General features: G+C 43.3%; 1 protein-coding gene across 4 annotated transcripts in view; it reads left to right on the forward strand.

Annotated features, from left to right (window-relative positions):
• Positions 1 to 17,707, forward strand: part of LOC144941816 (thrombospondin type-1 domain-containing protein 7A-like) — a 233,921-nt gene that overhangs the window by 117,442 nt on the left and 98,772 nt on the right. For all 4 annotated transcript variants that reach the window (XR_013639273.1, XM_078868309.1, XM_078868287.1 and 1 more), the window contains 3 exons: positions 1,352 to 1,546; positions 7,470 to 7,782; positions 14,161 to 14,276. Coding sequence is in view for 3 of the 4 variants with exons in the window: in XM_078868309.1 (XP_078724435.1) it covers positions 1,352 to 1,546; positions 7,470 to 7,782; positions 14,161 to 14,276 (624 nt within the window). In the remaining variant the exon portion in view is untranslated. The remainder of the gene's footprint in view (positions 1 to 1,351; positions 1,547 to 7,469; positions 7,783 to 14,160; positions 14,277 to 17,707) is intronic.

Genomic DNA, 17,707 nt, shown 5'->3' on the forward strand with positions numbered 1-17,707 from the left:
GCTGGTATATTGGGTTACAGCTCGAAATTGTTTCATAGCGGGTATTTCTTTTTGTCCATACGGTAACTGCGGCCACAGTTTGACATAAATATTGGTATTATGAAAAAAAAATACTTTACTGTGTTCTGCGTCAGCGAATTTCCATTACAAAACTCAAGATTAGATTTGTTGGCAATGGTTTGGAAATGTTCCAATGCCGCAGGTTCTGTCTTTGAGGCACCTCAAGAGTAACGAGCTGTCACCTGAGGTTCGGGCAGGTGGATGCAAGAGGAATACATTCACTGACATTACGCGTGTGATTTAGAAAAAAGGAAACCATTGTAGCCTTGTAATAAATCCTTATCCTAAACGGGAAATTGAAATGACTAATAATAACACTTAATCTTTTACACCGCATTCTGTAGGAGGCATAACTAGATTCTGTTAAGATTATGTTAGCTCTGCCATGTCACCCTTTGTTTAGCTTTAAGGGCCTGGGTTAGTTAGAATCAACAATGGTTGAAGATTCAAATTGAGACTTTTAGAGATTACGCCGACGTGGCTGTGATTCTCCAAACACAGCCGGACCCTTTGGCTCCCCCGAGGTCGTGGCAAACATTACAGTTGTTCTGTAAACATCGATTATGCTATATCCTTAATAAATGTACACCGATTAATAAAATGTATGTTGTTATTGTACTGTATTTAATATGCGCAAATAGGCATTTGCTTATGACATGTATTCAGCATGTACAGTTTCAATCCAGCCCCATCCTCCCTTGTGGTGTCCAGTCAACTCAGTCAATCAACCCGGAGAACCTGAGTCTGTCCTGTCACCACCTTCCAGTGGCCTCAAGGTGCACGCAGCCTGGCACGAGCGCTGTGGTGGCGCGTCACCTTCTCTTGGTGGCGAACGGTGGCTATTGTTGACGTTGCCTATTGTTGACGTTGCCTATTGTTGACGTTGCCTATTGTTGAAGTTGCCTATTGTTGACGTTGCCTATTGTTGACGTTGCCTATTGTTGACGTTGCCTATTGTTGACGTTGCCTATTGTTGACGTTGCCTATTGTTGAAGTTGCCTATTGTTGACGTTGCCTATTGTTGAAGTTGCCTATTGTTGACGTTGCCTATTGTTGACGTTGCCTATTGTTGACGTTGCCTATTGTTGAAGTTGCCTATTGTTGACGTTGCCTATTGTTGACGTTGCCTATTGTTGACGTTGCCTATTGTTGACGTTGCCTATTGTTGAAGTTGCCTATTGTTGACGTTGCCTATTGTTGACGTTGCCTATTGTTGACGTTGCCTATTGTTGACGTTGCCTATTGTTGACGTTGCCTATTGTTGACGTTGCCTATTGTTGTGCGGTCACAGGCGAGCAGGTGTCCCGGGAGCTGTGTTCTGGCCGAGCGGAGCCCCCTGCCAAGCTGCCCTGCCGGGTGCCCTGTCCCGGAGACTGCGTGCTCGCCCAGTGGTCCGACTGGTCTCCGTGTTCGTTCACCTGCTCGGGGAAGTCAGGCGAAGGTCGACAGAGCCGTGGCAGGGCCGTGCTTGCCCATCCCTCCGACGGTGGGTGGTGAAGCTTGAGTTGCCATTCTTAGATTTTGATTTAGGGGCCGTCCATAAATGACGTCACGCACCTGGGGGAGGGGGGTGGGGTCAGACATTTGTGACGATGTGTGACGAGGAGGGGGGGGGTTTGAGAAATGTGACGTCACATCAAAATGCGCAACTTTAAATAAATATAGACAACACGTTCTACTTAATTAAATAGATGTTTTAAATAAATGTTTTCTCCTACAACATCAGAGTGCAGCAGCACATTAGATACGCACTACAATGACAATAGTTTAAAGCGATTTGAAGCATGTTTTTTTTTTTGGGGGGGGGGGGGCAGAGCTTTGTGACGTCATATTTGAGGGGGGGGGGTCTGACTTTTTGTGACGCCGTGTGACGAGGGGGGGGGGGGGTCAAAAATCGTCCAAAATCGCGTGACGTCATTTATGAACGGCCCATTATATCTCATTTGCACAAAGGCACATTCCAATAAAAATTTCGAAGTTGGGGCGGAGGGGGTGGTGGGGGGGAGTTGAGTGGTGGCACAGTGGTTAGTGCACTGCGCTATTGACACGGAAACCCAGGTTCAATTCCTGGCCACGGCTAACATCAGTGGCCCCACCCACCTCCGCTACACAAACTCACCCCAACCAAGCAGGTGCAGCGAGGTCAAAACCCCCTATGACGGACCCAGTGTGCGGAGGCCTTCGTCCAGAAGTGGAATCGCAAAGGGTTGAAAATATACGAGCTGTCATGCCAGACAAATCAACATTTCTGGAGCGGGGTTTGTTTATCAGGCGCAATTTCTATCTCATTTACACAAAGGCACATCCCAATAAAGTAACACAATTCCGCTTTAGCAGTTCATAAAAAGCGGATCAGTCAAGCATGGCCCAATTTCTTAGTGTAAGTGGGCACTGCAGGCAAATGCAGAGGTTATTAAACAGCCAAGCGGATAATGCAGTCTCCCAGGTGAATTGGTTAGAAGGCAAAAGACGCATGGAAAATAGCGGGACACCACGCTTTATAATACATTTAGGGTGTGGGCTATCCCAAGGGAATCTAGCGGCTTAACATTTAATTAATTAAAATGTATTCGTCCGATTAATTATTCCCATACTGCAATTATTTTATTTTTATGAAGGTTCTTGTTTTTTTTAAATGTAATTATTTCAAGCTTACTTGGAGCCCAACTGGATTACTCCAAGTATTAAAAAATGTAAAGCGTATTGAATATGAATACATTAACATATTGCAAAAAAAAAAAAAACTTCTTTGTCGTAATTGTGTTATCAAATGTATAGTCACTTAAAGGGCAGCAATTATTTTTTATTCAAAGTATCCCCGATTAAGTTCATACCGTGGCGGCATTTAACGATTGCGCACGATGCCACAATGTCACAACGCACTGCTTAAGAGATAAAGTGATTGCATATACTGTCATTCTATCAAACTCCCCTTCACGATGTGGCACTCTTTAATTAACCAGCTTGCAATAAGTTCCTGCTGTACATGGTGATGGTCTTCATCATCCTGCGTGAAGAAATTGTGCCAAGAATACATGATTGAATCTCTCTGGGTCAGTGTCGGTGGCGGTGGGAGCGGCGGCACAAGTGGCCACGGGACTTCTGGCCACGGCTGAGAGCGGCAATGACATCTGAACCGGTCCTGAATACCACTCTGGGCAATGAACGCCAGCCGCACCGACACAGCATGTGGAGGCTATCAATCGTCAGTGCTTAAACAAAGGAGCTGTATTTTTAGGTTTTTTCGGTAAAGTCACGTAGGTAAAAAATTAAAATTAATAAAAGTAAAATTTAAAAAAAAAGAAAAAATCACGACGTTTCGGAGGCAACACAAGCTTCCGTCTTCAGGTGGAACCGTCACAGCACGATAGCTATCGTGATTTTTATTTTACTTTTATTTTTTTTTATTTTTTACCTACGTGACTTTACCGAAAAAACCTAAGAATATGAATCTTTGCAGTCACGAAAGCTTCAAATCTAGAAAGAAGCTGTATTTAATTTCAGTGCCCGTGTGGTAAAGTTTGTTATTTGCACACTTCTCTGCAATCGATTATGCATAATGTGTAAGTATCTAGTTGTTTATCTATACACGTGCGGAGAGTGGCGGTGCAGTGGCCTGTACACAATGGCTCCTGGCAACGACCAACGTCGAAGACGTAATGGTACCTGAACCCCGTTTCAGGTCTCCTCTACGTTGACTCGGCCTTAAATGAGTATCTGGCACACTAGTGATGGACTCGACTCATAAGAGTGCGCAATATCAAATGTTCTTACTTACTTGTGTATTTAGATGACCAATAAGTATATAAATGTAGCCAGGTGTGGTTCTGGCCACACATCCCCATTGTGTCTTGTCTGCAATATCGGCAAATTTTTCTCACGAACAACACTTGCTCCCACCAGTCAATAACACTTTACGTGATTATTGTGTTTGCGTGTGTGTGTATAAATAATCAATTGTGTGTGTTACGCGTGCGTGCGTATATCTTATCAACTGTGTACCGCGTAAAAAAAAAAATTCAGTCCTTTGTCAATCCACTGCTGGATGGAGCCCCACTCGCACTGTGTCAGTCACGGGGGTTGTGTGGCCATATTTCACTGCGCTGATCAGTTCGTGTTGGTGAGAAGCGGGGGGGGGGCGGGGATAACCGAGGCCGCGTGCCGGGCACCCGGGCGGCCAACGCAGCGCTCGACCGGCGGTGCCCAATCGGAAGGTTGCGACGTTAAATCCGGGGCTGGGTTAGGATTGGCTCGACTCACCATCCCTCGGGGGGGGCGGTCAGTAAATTGAGTTACAGTGATTCCCCGTCTTAGGAATGTAGAATTTCCACCGCTGGGGTCTGCAAGGTTGTGAACAGCAGGTGAGCGACGTGCGCCGTGTGGAGACCAGCTCAGGTGTCACTCGTCACTGATGTTAGCCACGGCTGGGACTTGAACTCAGGTGGTCAGGTTCATAGCTCGGTGCGCTAACTATTGCACCGCTGCTCCCCAACACACCACATTATAAGGGACAATATTTGTCTCATTAATTGAGAATCTTAATCCAAATCGCATAACTTATTAATAGCCCCCAAAGGCTTGGCTATCCACACACATTTACCCTGCGTTGTATTCTTTTGCATTTTGCATTTTCAACTGCATAGCCAAGCACTGAACATTTTCTCCACATAAATGTTAACGCATGAGACCGAGTTAATATATTCCCTTAGCTTTCACGAGCCACTCGCCAATATGAGTATAAGGATGGATCAATTAATCAAATATGATTGATTATTCAGATCATGATACACGAGTCATATCGCATGCTAAGGAATCCATGGTGTTAGTCGCATCTTAAATATTTTACGTAATAGGTTCGTGTGACCCTTGTAGCAACCAGAGGTGCTACCATTAACTGCATTGTTAAAAGCCACGTATTCGTTGGTTCTTTCGGTAAAGTCACGTAGATAGAAAATATAAAACTAAAGTGAATACAAATATCACGACGTTTCGATCGCAACACAAGTGGTCGTCATCAGGAATAGGGGTTAGCCTCTAAAGGCAAACTGTTTATAAAGGTTTTGGAGATGGGCGTAGCCCAAGTGTATCAGCAGCACCAGCAATGCCAATGCAGCAGCACCCTTAGCATCGCTGCTGCATTGGCATTGCTGCTGCATTGGCATTGCTGCTGCATTGGCATTGCTGCTGCATTGGCATTGCTGCTGCATTGGCATTGCTGCTGCATTGGCATTGCTGCTGCATTGGCATTGCTGCTGCAATGGCATTGCTGGTACTGCTGATACATTTGGGCTACATCCATCTCCAAACCTTTATAAATAGTGTGCCTTTAGAGGCTGATTCATTTTTCTGATGACGACCACTTGTGTTGCGATCTAAACGTCGTGATATTTTTATTCACTTTATTTTTATTTTTTCTATCTACGTGACTTTACGGAAAGAACCAAAAAATATGAATTCCTGCAGTCACAAAAGTTTTAAGTAAAAAAAACGCATGTTTTTCATGAATTGTAACTGTGACCCAGAGTAGCGGAAAAGTCACTGAATTGATAAGACGCTGAAATCATTACACCTCCTACTAACAGTGGTGTGGACGTGACACATGAAGGAATGTGAATGAGTTGGGACAGCAATTTCGAATTTTACATGCAGTGCATATCTCACGAAATTTTGGCATTTGTCGGACCATTTCATGGATGCGTAAATTGGTCACTCTTTTTCTCCCTGTCTTGGGAAATTTATATGTATCTATGTTGAATTTCTTTTGCACCATACATATCCAACCGTGCCAACATTATTTTTCAGGGTACGAATTTACCATTGCATTTTATATTACATATATTTGGCAACTCGTTATTGTTTTTTCCTCACTGGTGCTGATATGTTTCAAGACCAAACCATCGACAGAGCTGCGGAATTCCTCCCTGTTGGGTACAGGGCACCATTAGTGCTAATACTAGCCACTCGTTCTTTTTTAGTTTGCCCATTGACTGTCTGAGTCCTAATATAGGGGATAGTATTAAAGGATTACTTTTTGGTGTGGATCTACTTTTTAAAAACATTAATGTCAGATTATTTTGGAGAAAATGCGTATCCTTCCTGAATTAAAGCTTAAGCTGACTTTCTACGGTACACAATGTGGATTTTATATTTAAATGTCTACATTTTTACTTAAATCATAAAGTACACAAGTAGAAATATTTTAAATTATTATCTGAGGAAAAATGTGCATTTCTCAGTCTTTTCAGCACGACTGTATTGCAGTGTTTTGTATATCGACAGACTTTATAATAAAATGCAAATAACGAAGTGATTGTTTTTGATGTTACTATTTAAATGCTAAACTCGTGACATTGCCTCATTCAAAGCAATTTTTCATCCCGTCAAAGCGAATATGCGTCATGAGTTTTCAAAAATACCAATATTCTTTTCCTGCAGTCACCACACCATAGCAGAAAAGATACCTTGGTATGACTTAATATTGTGACTTATATGTACCACATAGGCTTTCGCGGCTGCGCTTTAGGCCTCTCCTCCGATGTGTTTTCGGATTCTACCACACATTGTTTGGCATTGATGGCTGAGGTTTCACTCCACATGCTGGGGAACTTCTTCAGGAACTTGACAGCTATGATTATAGCATTCAATTTGCATATGCACAGAGCAGTTTGTGGTACCTGCATACACTGTGGGGCTCACCCTCGCGAGACGCAACACATGTTGTCAATTTGACTCTGCGTTGAGCGAAGCGAGCCGACATATTTTCCCACCTGCACGGCAACGTTTGGGTATAAATAATGTATTAGCAGCAGTGGGTGCAGGTGCTGTTCACCTTGTGTACATTATACAATTTAATAGTGGATCGCTGAAAGTATATTTGATAGTAACGTGCTCTCAATCCCATGCGCACCGTTACCTCGATCCCCCTTACAGCTCCACACTGTTGGTTAGCGAGTAAGTACTACACTTACTGACCCAGCCCTTACTGAACATGTGTGAAGAAGAGTTTCATAGCTCATCAGATTCCTCCAATCTAAATAAATATTTTAACATCTCTTCTTCTTGGTTCTTTCGGTAAAGTCACGTAGAATGGAAATAATAAAATAATAAAAATAAAACATAATAAAATAATTATTTTATCATGTTTTATTTTTATTATTTTGAATAATAAAAATAAAATATAATAAATTAATTATTTTATCATGTTTTATTTGCATTATTTTATTATTTCCATTCTACGTAAAAATACAACATAATAAAATAAATATTTTATTATGTGTTATTTTTATTATTTCATTATTTCCATTCTACGTGACTTTACCGAAAGAACCAATAAGATGAATCCCTGCAGTCACGAAAGCTTTAAATCGAAATTTAACATCTCTTTTTTAATATATATTGTTTCATGTCAGGTGGTGCTCCGTGTACTGGGGAGGGCCAAGAGCTGCAGGAGTGGCAGCCATGTGCCCAGGTGCCCTGCACCGTCTACCACTGGCAGGCTGGCTCCTGGGGGCCTTGCACAGAGGACCTCTCCACCCCGCCCAGGAACGCCTCCCTCAGGGCGGCCCGACCTGCCCCGGCTGGGGCGTCTACCCGAGGAACCACGCCGGCCCACGTCGGCGTTTCGTCCTCGCCACACGACGGGCCTTCCTGCTCCTCGTCCGGCATCCAAAGTCGAAAAGTCATCTGCATGCGGATTGGCATTGGGCAGGTCGGCACCAAAAAGTAAGCTTCCCAAATACTTCAACGGATGTCTATTAAACGCTGTCATGAAATACCATGCCGGCATTTGGAGGGGTTTTTTTTTTGTACATGTTTCAGTGTCATCATGTGCTAGGAAATAAAAAAAATATGTATGATTAATTAAGGACTAAAGATTTATTTTAGAAATACTCTTGTACTGTTGAAGGTGTCAATTTCATAATATGCATGAGCTTTTAAAACAAATGTATTGACTAGCCAGACACCGATGATTCCTTTTTGTACTATCGTTATACTATTAATCACAAAAGGCATGGTTTTAATGGCATCTAACAAAAATCTTATAAATCACATTGAAAATATTGCTTGACATGCTGGATTTCAGTTATTCTGGCACATACACATACTCAAATGCAATTAATAACGTAATTCTCAGCAAAAGATAAAAAAAATAGTCAAACCTAAATAATGTGGTCCTTTCTAGCTTTGCACAAATTGGTTATGTGGGTTATTAAAGCTTAAGCATTATTGTTGTTGTTGTTTTACTACCATAATGATTATCGGGTAAACATACGATTATACATTGTAAAAATGTATGATTAAAGTAATCAGATTTTATACGTAGACTTTCACGACCGATATTATAAAACATAATTTATTTTGTACACTTTTAACAATTACCCTGCATCACCTGAAAGAGCCAATCAAATCAAGTCGCCATATGGGCAAATGTGCCAATTGATTTGGTATTTCCGCAAAACCGGAATATTGAAAAGGCCAAGCGAAACTATGACAATTTTATACGACGTTTCGCTGAAGATTACCATCCATGGATGGAATTTTGTTTGGAAATTCTTTCATCCAGCAGTGGATATATCATGGCGGATGCTGCTGCTGATGATGATAAGGGTTTCAGAGCATGACTTCAACATAGGTCTGCTTTGTCCACAAATATTGTAACATGTATTGATTAACTCATGCACATAGCTCTTTTTTTACGTAATTATTTGCGCATATTTCACATACTAATTCTTATTTATTTATTTTGGCATTCCTGGCTTGACCGCCAATACAATTATGTATTTTTAGAGCCGCATGACAAAACTTGCAGACATTTTCCGTGGAGCAGAAGATGCCATATGATAGTGGCGCTGGTCACGTTTAATTAATTCTGGCAGCTGAGAACAATGCGAATACACGTATGCGATATGCATGCAAGTATGTACTTCGCATAATATTACTGCATAATGCATGCCTTGCCTCAATGTGTAGCTTATTAAAACAAAGTGAGGGAGTTAGAAGATATCTTGCTGTGTTATGGAAAATGTATGCTCCACTAATGAATAGAAGATGAAAGCATGCCTGGGGTTACATGTGAAGAACTGCTATGCACATAGACGATGGGTGGCTGTGGCTAACGGGACTTAGTGTTGTTACCACCACACCTATTTGCCAGGTTGCATTTTTCAAACACGGCCAATACAGTAACAACCTTTGGAAGCTGGACTGGTTGAGAGTACAAGGTCCATTCTCATTTGCAAAAGTGACCTGGGGCATTAGTTTTGCCAGTAGAGGGTGATGATTGCTGAGTGGTCACAATTGAGTAATTTCCAGATATTTTTTTTATTTGACAAATTTCGACCCTTTCGCCGGCACACAACGGCCTCCTCTTGCGAATGACGTCAGGAAACTTGAGCGTCCACTGTGAAGCAGCATTATACTCTTAGGTTTTTTCGGTAACGTCACATAGGTAAAAAATAAAAAATAAAAATAATAGAAATAATAATAGAAATAAAATAATAAATCACGACGTTTCGGAGGCAACACAAGTCTCCGTCATCAGGTGGGACCGTCACAGCTAAATTTACTTGATACAGTAAATTTACTTGATACAGTAAATTTAGCTGTGACGGTCCCACCTGATGACAGAGACTTGTGTTGCCTCCGAAACGTCGTGATTTATTATTTTATTTCTATTATTATTTCTATTATTTTTATTTTTTACCTACGTGACTTTACCGAAAAAACCTAAGAGTATGAATCCTTGCAGTCACGAATGCTTCAAAACTAGAAGCAGCATTATGTTCACTACACCCACACAGTAATAACCAGGGTGGCCGCTGGATTTGAACCATATACCTCTGCAACAAGTGGCGAACACGCTCCCACTGGGCCACATCCGCCACCCATAACCACAAGCAGAGCACGTGGCAGACTGACGTCACCAGTGGACCCGTGTACTTGAGCGCGTCAGTCTTGCATGTACTCTGCTTGTGAGACAACCTTGCCCTCACCTGTTTTTTTATACGTTCATTAAAATATATATTCATTACAAATATTAATTCAGCCCTACCAAACAATAATTTTGCCCAGCACTTAGAGTAACTTCTGTCAAAATAGCAGGAAGAATAATCATAATTATAACGATAATCTCTCGTGAACAATACTAACGAAAAAGCGAAAATATACTTTTATATACTTGTTGAATAATTCGACTGCGCAATTATTTGCTTCAATAAATTATCAAAAGTACATGTGCCACAGGCATTGTTCGTGATGTTGGCACAAGTCTTTGAGCCATCTCAAGGGTGCCACGGTCTACCATGTGATCTGTCACGTGGCAGGGATTGGTTTTCCCAGATGCATACACTTAGTTTTTTTTCCCAATCTCCTGGGTGTTCTTTTTTTTGCTGACGAAGGGGGGGGGGGAGATATGAAGAGTTGATCAAAAGTCTTTCAGACAGCTCATACCGAATGTATAAGGTCTGTTTTCCCTCGTATACTGTACAGTATACAAGTCCTTAGTCATACATCAACACATGCATAACGCAATACATATTATCTATAAACACACTTGTCCACATAATCCTAATACGTTATGACATAGTTCAAACCTGCAACAAATATCGAGTAATTGGAGAAATGGTTATGATAAATTACATATTTGGATTTTACTTACAAAATAGCATTACGCATTATTTGACAAGCTTGATATGACCACATTTGCTGTTTGTGCCAGGCATCATGAAAAACATGCTTTAAATTACAGGACAATCCCTCATTTGCTGCGTATTAAATTGTAATGTCAATCTACACAGTAATATGATTTGTCATTTTCGTATTAAAACTAATTTCTGTTTCATGTGGTGTCATCATTTTCCGTATTTTTAAAGAATAATGTGGAAGACAAAAAAAGCAGAAACATAGTGAAAAAAATTACACCACTGGAATTTTAAATCTTTTCTCAATTCTTGACCAGCATCTAGGCTGTGCTAAGTCACATTCGCAAAGAATACAGTATCGTGCATAACAATTTTGCTTCACAAACGTGAAGCGATAATTTTCACATTTTCAACATCATCCTCATACTTTTTAGCCACTCCTCACGAATATATATTTACGATGTAATTCAACATACTTTATCAAGATTAGCATGTATCCAAATTACCTGGCCATTTAAAGTCAGACGGGAGGTGTTCCATCCCATTTAAGAGTAGACCAACGCCTCATTTGTTACTGCATGTCCACAGCACCATCAAATAGAAATGGATATTTGCAATTAGCACGTACACTTTCGTTTATTAACCAAATTACGCTGCTTACATGTAGGATTTATGTGTCTGAATTTAAGCACCGAAAAATCATCCATACGCAATTATGTTTTGTGATATTTACCTGAACATGCATTCGTTAGTTCTTATTATGCTATGAAAATGTGTAACTGTTCTGAAAGTGTGTTTATTGCAACAACAAAAAATGGATGCGGACGTGTCGAATCAATGTGCTTGCATTACTGAGACACTAATAGTGTGTAGCGATTCTACCCCCACCTCCGCACGGTGCCACGAATTGCCACGATTAGGGGTCACGATTAAGGGTCATGATGAGATTCAAGAGGGGATTATTTTTGAACGTTGTGTTGACTGCAGCGGCCCCGAGTCCATGATGTGGTCACACGTTCCTGTAACGTACAACATACACCAATTGGAAAACATTTATTCCTATACATGCACTTGAGTCGTGTATTATAAAGCCTAATAATTAATATTAATTTTCGATTTAAAGCTTTCGTGACTGCAGGGATTCATCTTCTTGGTTCTTTCGGTAAAGTCACGTAGAAGGGAAAAAATAAAATAATAAAAATAAAACATAATAAAATAATTTTCACGACGTTTCGGCCACAACGCAAGCAGCCGTCCTCAGGCGAGGACGGCTGCGAATTATTGTATTATGTTTTATTTTTATTATTTTATTAAAAGAATAATTAATATTAATGCGACTTATCGGTGTAGTGTTACACCCCTATTAGACACCACTTGGGATTTGTAATATTAATGATATACCTGCAGTGAGCCTTAATTAGAATATGCAAATGACCTACGTTTAGGGAGGCGATAGCCGCCCCTCTGGATGCAGGCGTATGTCAGCTCTCACGCCATGTTCCGTGTGTGTAAATACGTGAATGTGCGAGGCGATACATTTATTGACATTGCTTTAACTTGTTGGGTGTGACGGGTGGTCTTTTGGGATTTTTGTATTTTATACAAAACACAGTCTTCGGAATTAGTTATTTTAAAACATTTCCATACACAATTATGCAAAAAATGTTAAAGTGTGGCAAATGGACGTAATATATATTTGGCGAGAGAAACTTACTGTGAAAATGAAAGTAAAAATTACATCAACATATCAGGCAGGGAACAGCTACGTGAAAACATCTTAATCCTGCATAACATTTGGCTGCCTCTACTTCGATAATAAACAATATGTTCTAAAATTCAAAAGGAAAATAAACATGTAATTGCTTCTATTTACTTGAGGACAATTTCTTGCGGCTAGCTATAATGGAAATGAGTATACATTACGGACGGTAAATGTTGGTAGGCGGATTAGCCTCGGGCAATGAGGGCAGTGAGGAAATTATCAAAGCCAGCTGCCAAATCCCAGCTTGGTTCTCTCACTGTCCTTGCATGTCACGGTATCAGGACACACAAGGGAGGGAGGCTGATGGATGCCAACTCTGTTTTTTTTAGCAGTGAACCAGTACTGGCACACTCCTACTTCTCAAATGAATTGATGCTCTGTTTCCTGGATGCATGGTGTGTGCAAGTGGGCACTGTGGTGTCCCCAGGATTTACAAGGTGAGCTTTAACGGCAGCATGGGGCTCAAAGATTTGGCTCCTTTCTATCACCTTGTCTCACCCTCTCGGAAGCCGATTCTGGTTAGTATATGGATGGGAGAATGTCTGCCGTATACTGTAGCAGGTGTTGTGGGCTTAGGTTGCAAGGTGACCAGCAGAGGGAAGTGCAGGATTTTTTAAAATGTATAATATATGGAAAGCTTTGAGCGTTAGCCCCTCGAATGCTTGTGCTTTCTCCAGGTACTCGAGTTAATTTACACGTAAAGCTTAAGGTTCATAAATGTGTAGTGACGTAAATAATCACTATGGTATTTAGCGCCAGCTACTGTCACACGAGTGGAACTGTGCGTCTTGAGCCTCTCTCTGGCACCAGAGTAGGTATGGCATGCAAGCGGGCCCTAGGGGGCATAGTTTTGGTGATGGTCTGAGAGAGGGCAAGTAAGGACGTGACAGTCTGGGTGAACCCGAGAGGGCACGTGACCAGGACAGGGTAGCGAGGGGGTCTAAAAGGGGGCTCGTGGGACACGTGATGCTTAGTCGAGAACCTTCTGGTGAGATCCAGAAGGGGGCGTGGCCGAAGGCGGAGCAAGGCCACACTCGGGAGCATAAACGGGAAGTCCCAAGAGCGATCACGGCTGTCTGCTGGAATGGAACTCTCGGGGCTACGTCTCTTCGGTCTGCGGTCGTCAGTCTTCGGTCATTAGCTCGGCATCGTGGATCAGGCAACATGTTGCTGACCTGACCCGTTAATGTAGTTACCCTGTTGGGGTCCAGTTAACCAGTGTTGTAATAAAAGTGTTGCCTCCAAGTCAAGTGTGTGCCTCCGTGGAACCCACTACAAATGTAATTGGTCTAACATCGCAGTGCAGGACCCCACTGATAGAGAGTCTTGAGACAGTGAGACTTTCGTGGGAAAAAATATGTAAATATGAAGGGACAGCCCTGCAATTGCTTGCTCATCCCACGTTTGGATGAAGGGCCTCCACTATCTCTAGAAAGCTCATACAGAGGTATTTGGCTTTCTCCTCCATGCTAACCAGTTGTCCTGGAAGAGGTGGGAGTACTCATATTTTACGCCACCACAAGCCACCTGCCGATCGACTAACCTTTCTGGCTAAATAAAGGACGTGACTATTGCACGCTTCCGACACATCGCTGAGCATTCGCTGGTGCCAGGGCTGCAGACATAGGACATGACGGTGAGTCTTGGTCAAATTAATGAGGCCACGACGACGATGCCCCTTTTTGCGTCTTGGTGCAGATGCCCCGAGAAGGAGCGGCCCAACGCGGTGAGGCCGTGCGTGCTGATCTGCCGCAAGGATTGCATCGCCACCCCCTTCAGCGACTGGAGCTCATGCCCTGCTACCTGCCAAGAGCGTGCGTGCCTTTTACACATCCATCCCTGTTCACGTCTTAATGTCATCATTTAGCGTCCTTAATTAATAGTTGTTTCATTTATATTTATTTTTTGATCATTATACTTTCGTGCAAAAACAAAACAAAAACAGCTGTCTACGAACTGGCGAGGTGTCTCAGCTTTAAAGGTCGCATCTCGCAAATGCTGCTTGGCGCGTTGACTATGGACCATCAGTCCCTCTGTAAAATAATTCAACAGTGATTTTCCTTTTAATCGACATGCCCCCATGTTAGGATCGTTGAATTTCCACCATTGGCTCAGGAATGCAAACCGGAGATGAGCACCGCCTCAATGCTCATTTGAACAGGAAATCACTTTGACTTCTTTACTTTATAGAAATTAGGAGATCGGAGCTCAGGCATAGAGAGCTTTAACGCCTCTCGGCTGCTTTAATGAAGCCACGTAGAAGCCAAGTTTGTAATTTTTTTTTTTCTATTCAGCGAGTGACTTGCAGGTGAAAATTCAAGGAATAATTTCAAAGTTTCCAAAACCACATCACTGCAGAGCGATAATTTCATTTTTCCTCATTCTTTGTCAAAAAAGAAACCCATAAGATTTCTGTGCCCCAGGGTTATCGTGTTATACATAAAATCATGCTGCTTGCTCCATGTGACAGGGACTCTTTGTATTTACCGTCTACTCGTGACATCAGATGATAAACATTGGGCTGTGCAAGCTTTTTCTTGCTGCATATTCTACTGCTACGCAGAATTCACTGCTACTTACAAAAGGTCAATGGGCATACATTCAATATTGTGATATGCGGAAAGAAAATGGGAAGGGAGAAAAAATGTAAAGGCTTGTTTTTTTTTCTTTTCCATATCAAATACCATTCTATCCCATATTGTTACACGGAGTGATGTAATTATAGATAGCCCAAGTCATTATAAATTGTAAGGTGTTCAGCTTATTTTTTTCCTTAACCTGGTCTCCCTACATTATGGTTACCTATCTTAAAAAGTGTTTGTCGAATGACATTTCCCATGGCCTATTCAAATTAGCGGTACCTTTGTCCGTTGAAAAGCATAAACTTCCCCTCTATTAAACCAACATTTCAAAGCCCTTTCGTATTAAACTGACACATGCATTGAACAATATTGCAGAAATGAGTTGGCGGAGACATAACCTAAAAATAGGATTCGATCACCTGCACATAAACAAACAAAGACAAACAAAGATCCCCCGTGTAGCCTTAACAGATTGTTGAGGCAAGTGCTTTTAGCGAGAACCTATGAAGGCTGGCATGGTACACAAGGGGGTGGGTGGCCAGCACCATGCCCGACTGTCTTTGGCTCCCTAGTGGCGATGATTTTACACACCGCACCAGGTACTCATTTGAGGTTGGGTCGACCTAGGAGAGGCCGAGGACCAGTTCAGATAATCATCACTGGTGTTGGCCGTGAGCGGGAATTGAACTCGGGTGGTTGGATTTTTTTGCGTGGAGCGCAAACCGCGACACTACATGACCTAGCCACGCAGGCTCTGCAAGAGGTCCAACATATATGTAGTGACATCGGGGATGTCACTGTGTGGTGCCGGCCTGGGAAGGCCGTGGCGTGCGATTTCCCTATGTCGTGGACAGCACCGTGTGTGTTTCTGAGTGAGGCCGGCTCTAGCACAGCACGGCATACGATGATGCACCGTCATCGCGTACACCCCGTAGGTGGGTGTAGTACCAGCCCTAGTGGGGCTTGGTGAGCGCTGGGATAGCACGGGCACCACGCATAGCGTGCAGTGCGGGCTCCCACAAGGGGGAGCGGGAGAGTGTCAGCCCAGGGACAAGGTTGCCCAGGGACAGGGTTGCCCCAGGCCATGGCACTCTGGTTGACCCCGTAGGCACGTGATCCGGAGTGTCCACAGAGAGGCCCCTAGGTGGGGGGGCTAGGGGGTGACCACGTGTCCGAGGAGAGCTCTCGAGAGGGAGCTGGAACGCTCGCGAAGGTGGGCGGGGCCGAGGGCGGAGCCGGCCCCGACTCGGGAGGATATAAGGTGGGTCCCTGAGAGGGACCTGATGTCGCTTCGTTCTCCAAGCTGGAAGCTCTACGTCTACAAGCTGGAAGCTCTACGTCTACAAGCTGGAAGCTCTACGTCTACAAGCTGGAAGCTCTACGTCTACAAGCTGGAAGCTCTACGTCTACAAGCTGGAAGCTCCATATCTACAAGCTGGAAGCTCTATGTCTACAAGCTGGAAGCTCTACGTCTACAAGCTGGAAGCTCTACGTCTACAAGCTGGAAGCTCCAGTCTACAAGCTGGAAGCTCAACATCTACAAGCTGGAAGCTCTACGTCTACAAGCTGGAAGCTCTACGTCTACAAGCTGGAAGCTCTACGTCTACAAGCTGGAAGCTCTACGTCTACAAGCTAGAAGCTCTACGTCTACAAGCTGGAAGCTCAACATCTACAAGCTGGAAGCTCAACACCTACAAGCTGGAAGCTCAACACCTACAAGCTGGAAGCTCCAGTCTACAAGCTGGAAGCTCTACGTCTACAAGCTGGAAGCTCTACGTCTACAAGCTGGAAGCTCTACGTCTACAAGCTGGAAGCTCTATGTCTACAAGCTGGAAGCTCTACGTCTACAAGCTGGAAGCTCTGCGTCTACAAGCTGGAAGCTCTACGTCTACAAGCTGGAAGCTCTACGTCTACAAGCTGGAAGCTCTACGTCTACAAGCTGGAAGCTCCAGTCTACAAGCTGGAAGCTCAACGTCTACAAGCTGGAAGCTCTACGTCTACAAGCTGGAAGCTCCAGTCTACAAGCTGGGAGCTCTGCGTCTACAAGCTGGAAGCTCTATGTCTACAAGCTGGAAGCTCAACATCTACAAGCTGGAAGCTCTACGTCTACAAGCTGGAAGCTCTACGTCTACAAGCTGGAAGCTCTACGTCTACAAGCTGGAAGCTCCAGTCTACAAGCTGGAAGCTCAACGTCTACAAGCTGGAAGCTCTACGTCTACAAGCTGGAAGCTCCAGTCTACAAGCTGGAAGCTCTGCGTCTACAAGCTGGAAGCTCTACGTCTACAAGCTGGAAGCTCCAGTCTACAAGCTGGAAGCTCAACATCTACAAGCTGGAAGCTCCAGTCTACAAGCTGGAAGCTCTACGTCTACAAGCTGGAAGCTCTACGTCTACAAGCTGGAAGCTCCACGTCTACAAGCTGGAAGCTCCACATCTACAAGCTGGAAGCTCTACGTCTACAAGCTGGAAGCTCTACGTCTACAAGCTGGAAGCTCCACATCTACAAGCTGGAAGCTCTACGTCTACAAGCTGGAAGCTCTACGTCTATAAGCTGGAAGCTCCACGTCCACAAGCTGGAAGCTCCACGTCCTACAAGCTGGAAGCTCTATGTCTACAAGCTGGAAGCTCCACGTCTACAAGCTGGAAGCTCTACGTCTACAAGCTG

The sequence above is a fragment of the Lampetra fluviatilis genome, chromosome 2 (genome assembly GCF_964198595.1).
Source record: "Lampetra fluviatilis chromosome 2, kcLamFluv1.1, whole genome shotgun sequence".
NCBI classification, from domain to species: domain Eukaryota; kingdom Metazoa; phylum Chordata; class Hyperoartia; order Petromyzontiformes; family Petromyzontidae; genus Lampetra; species Lampetra fluviatilis.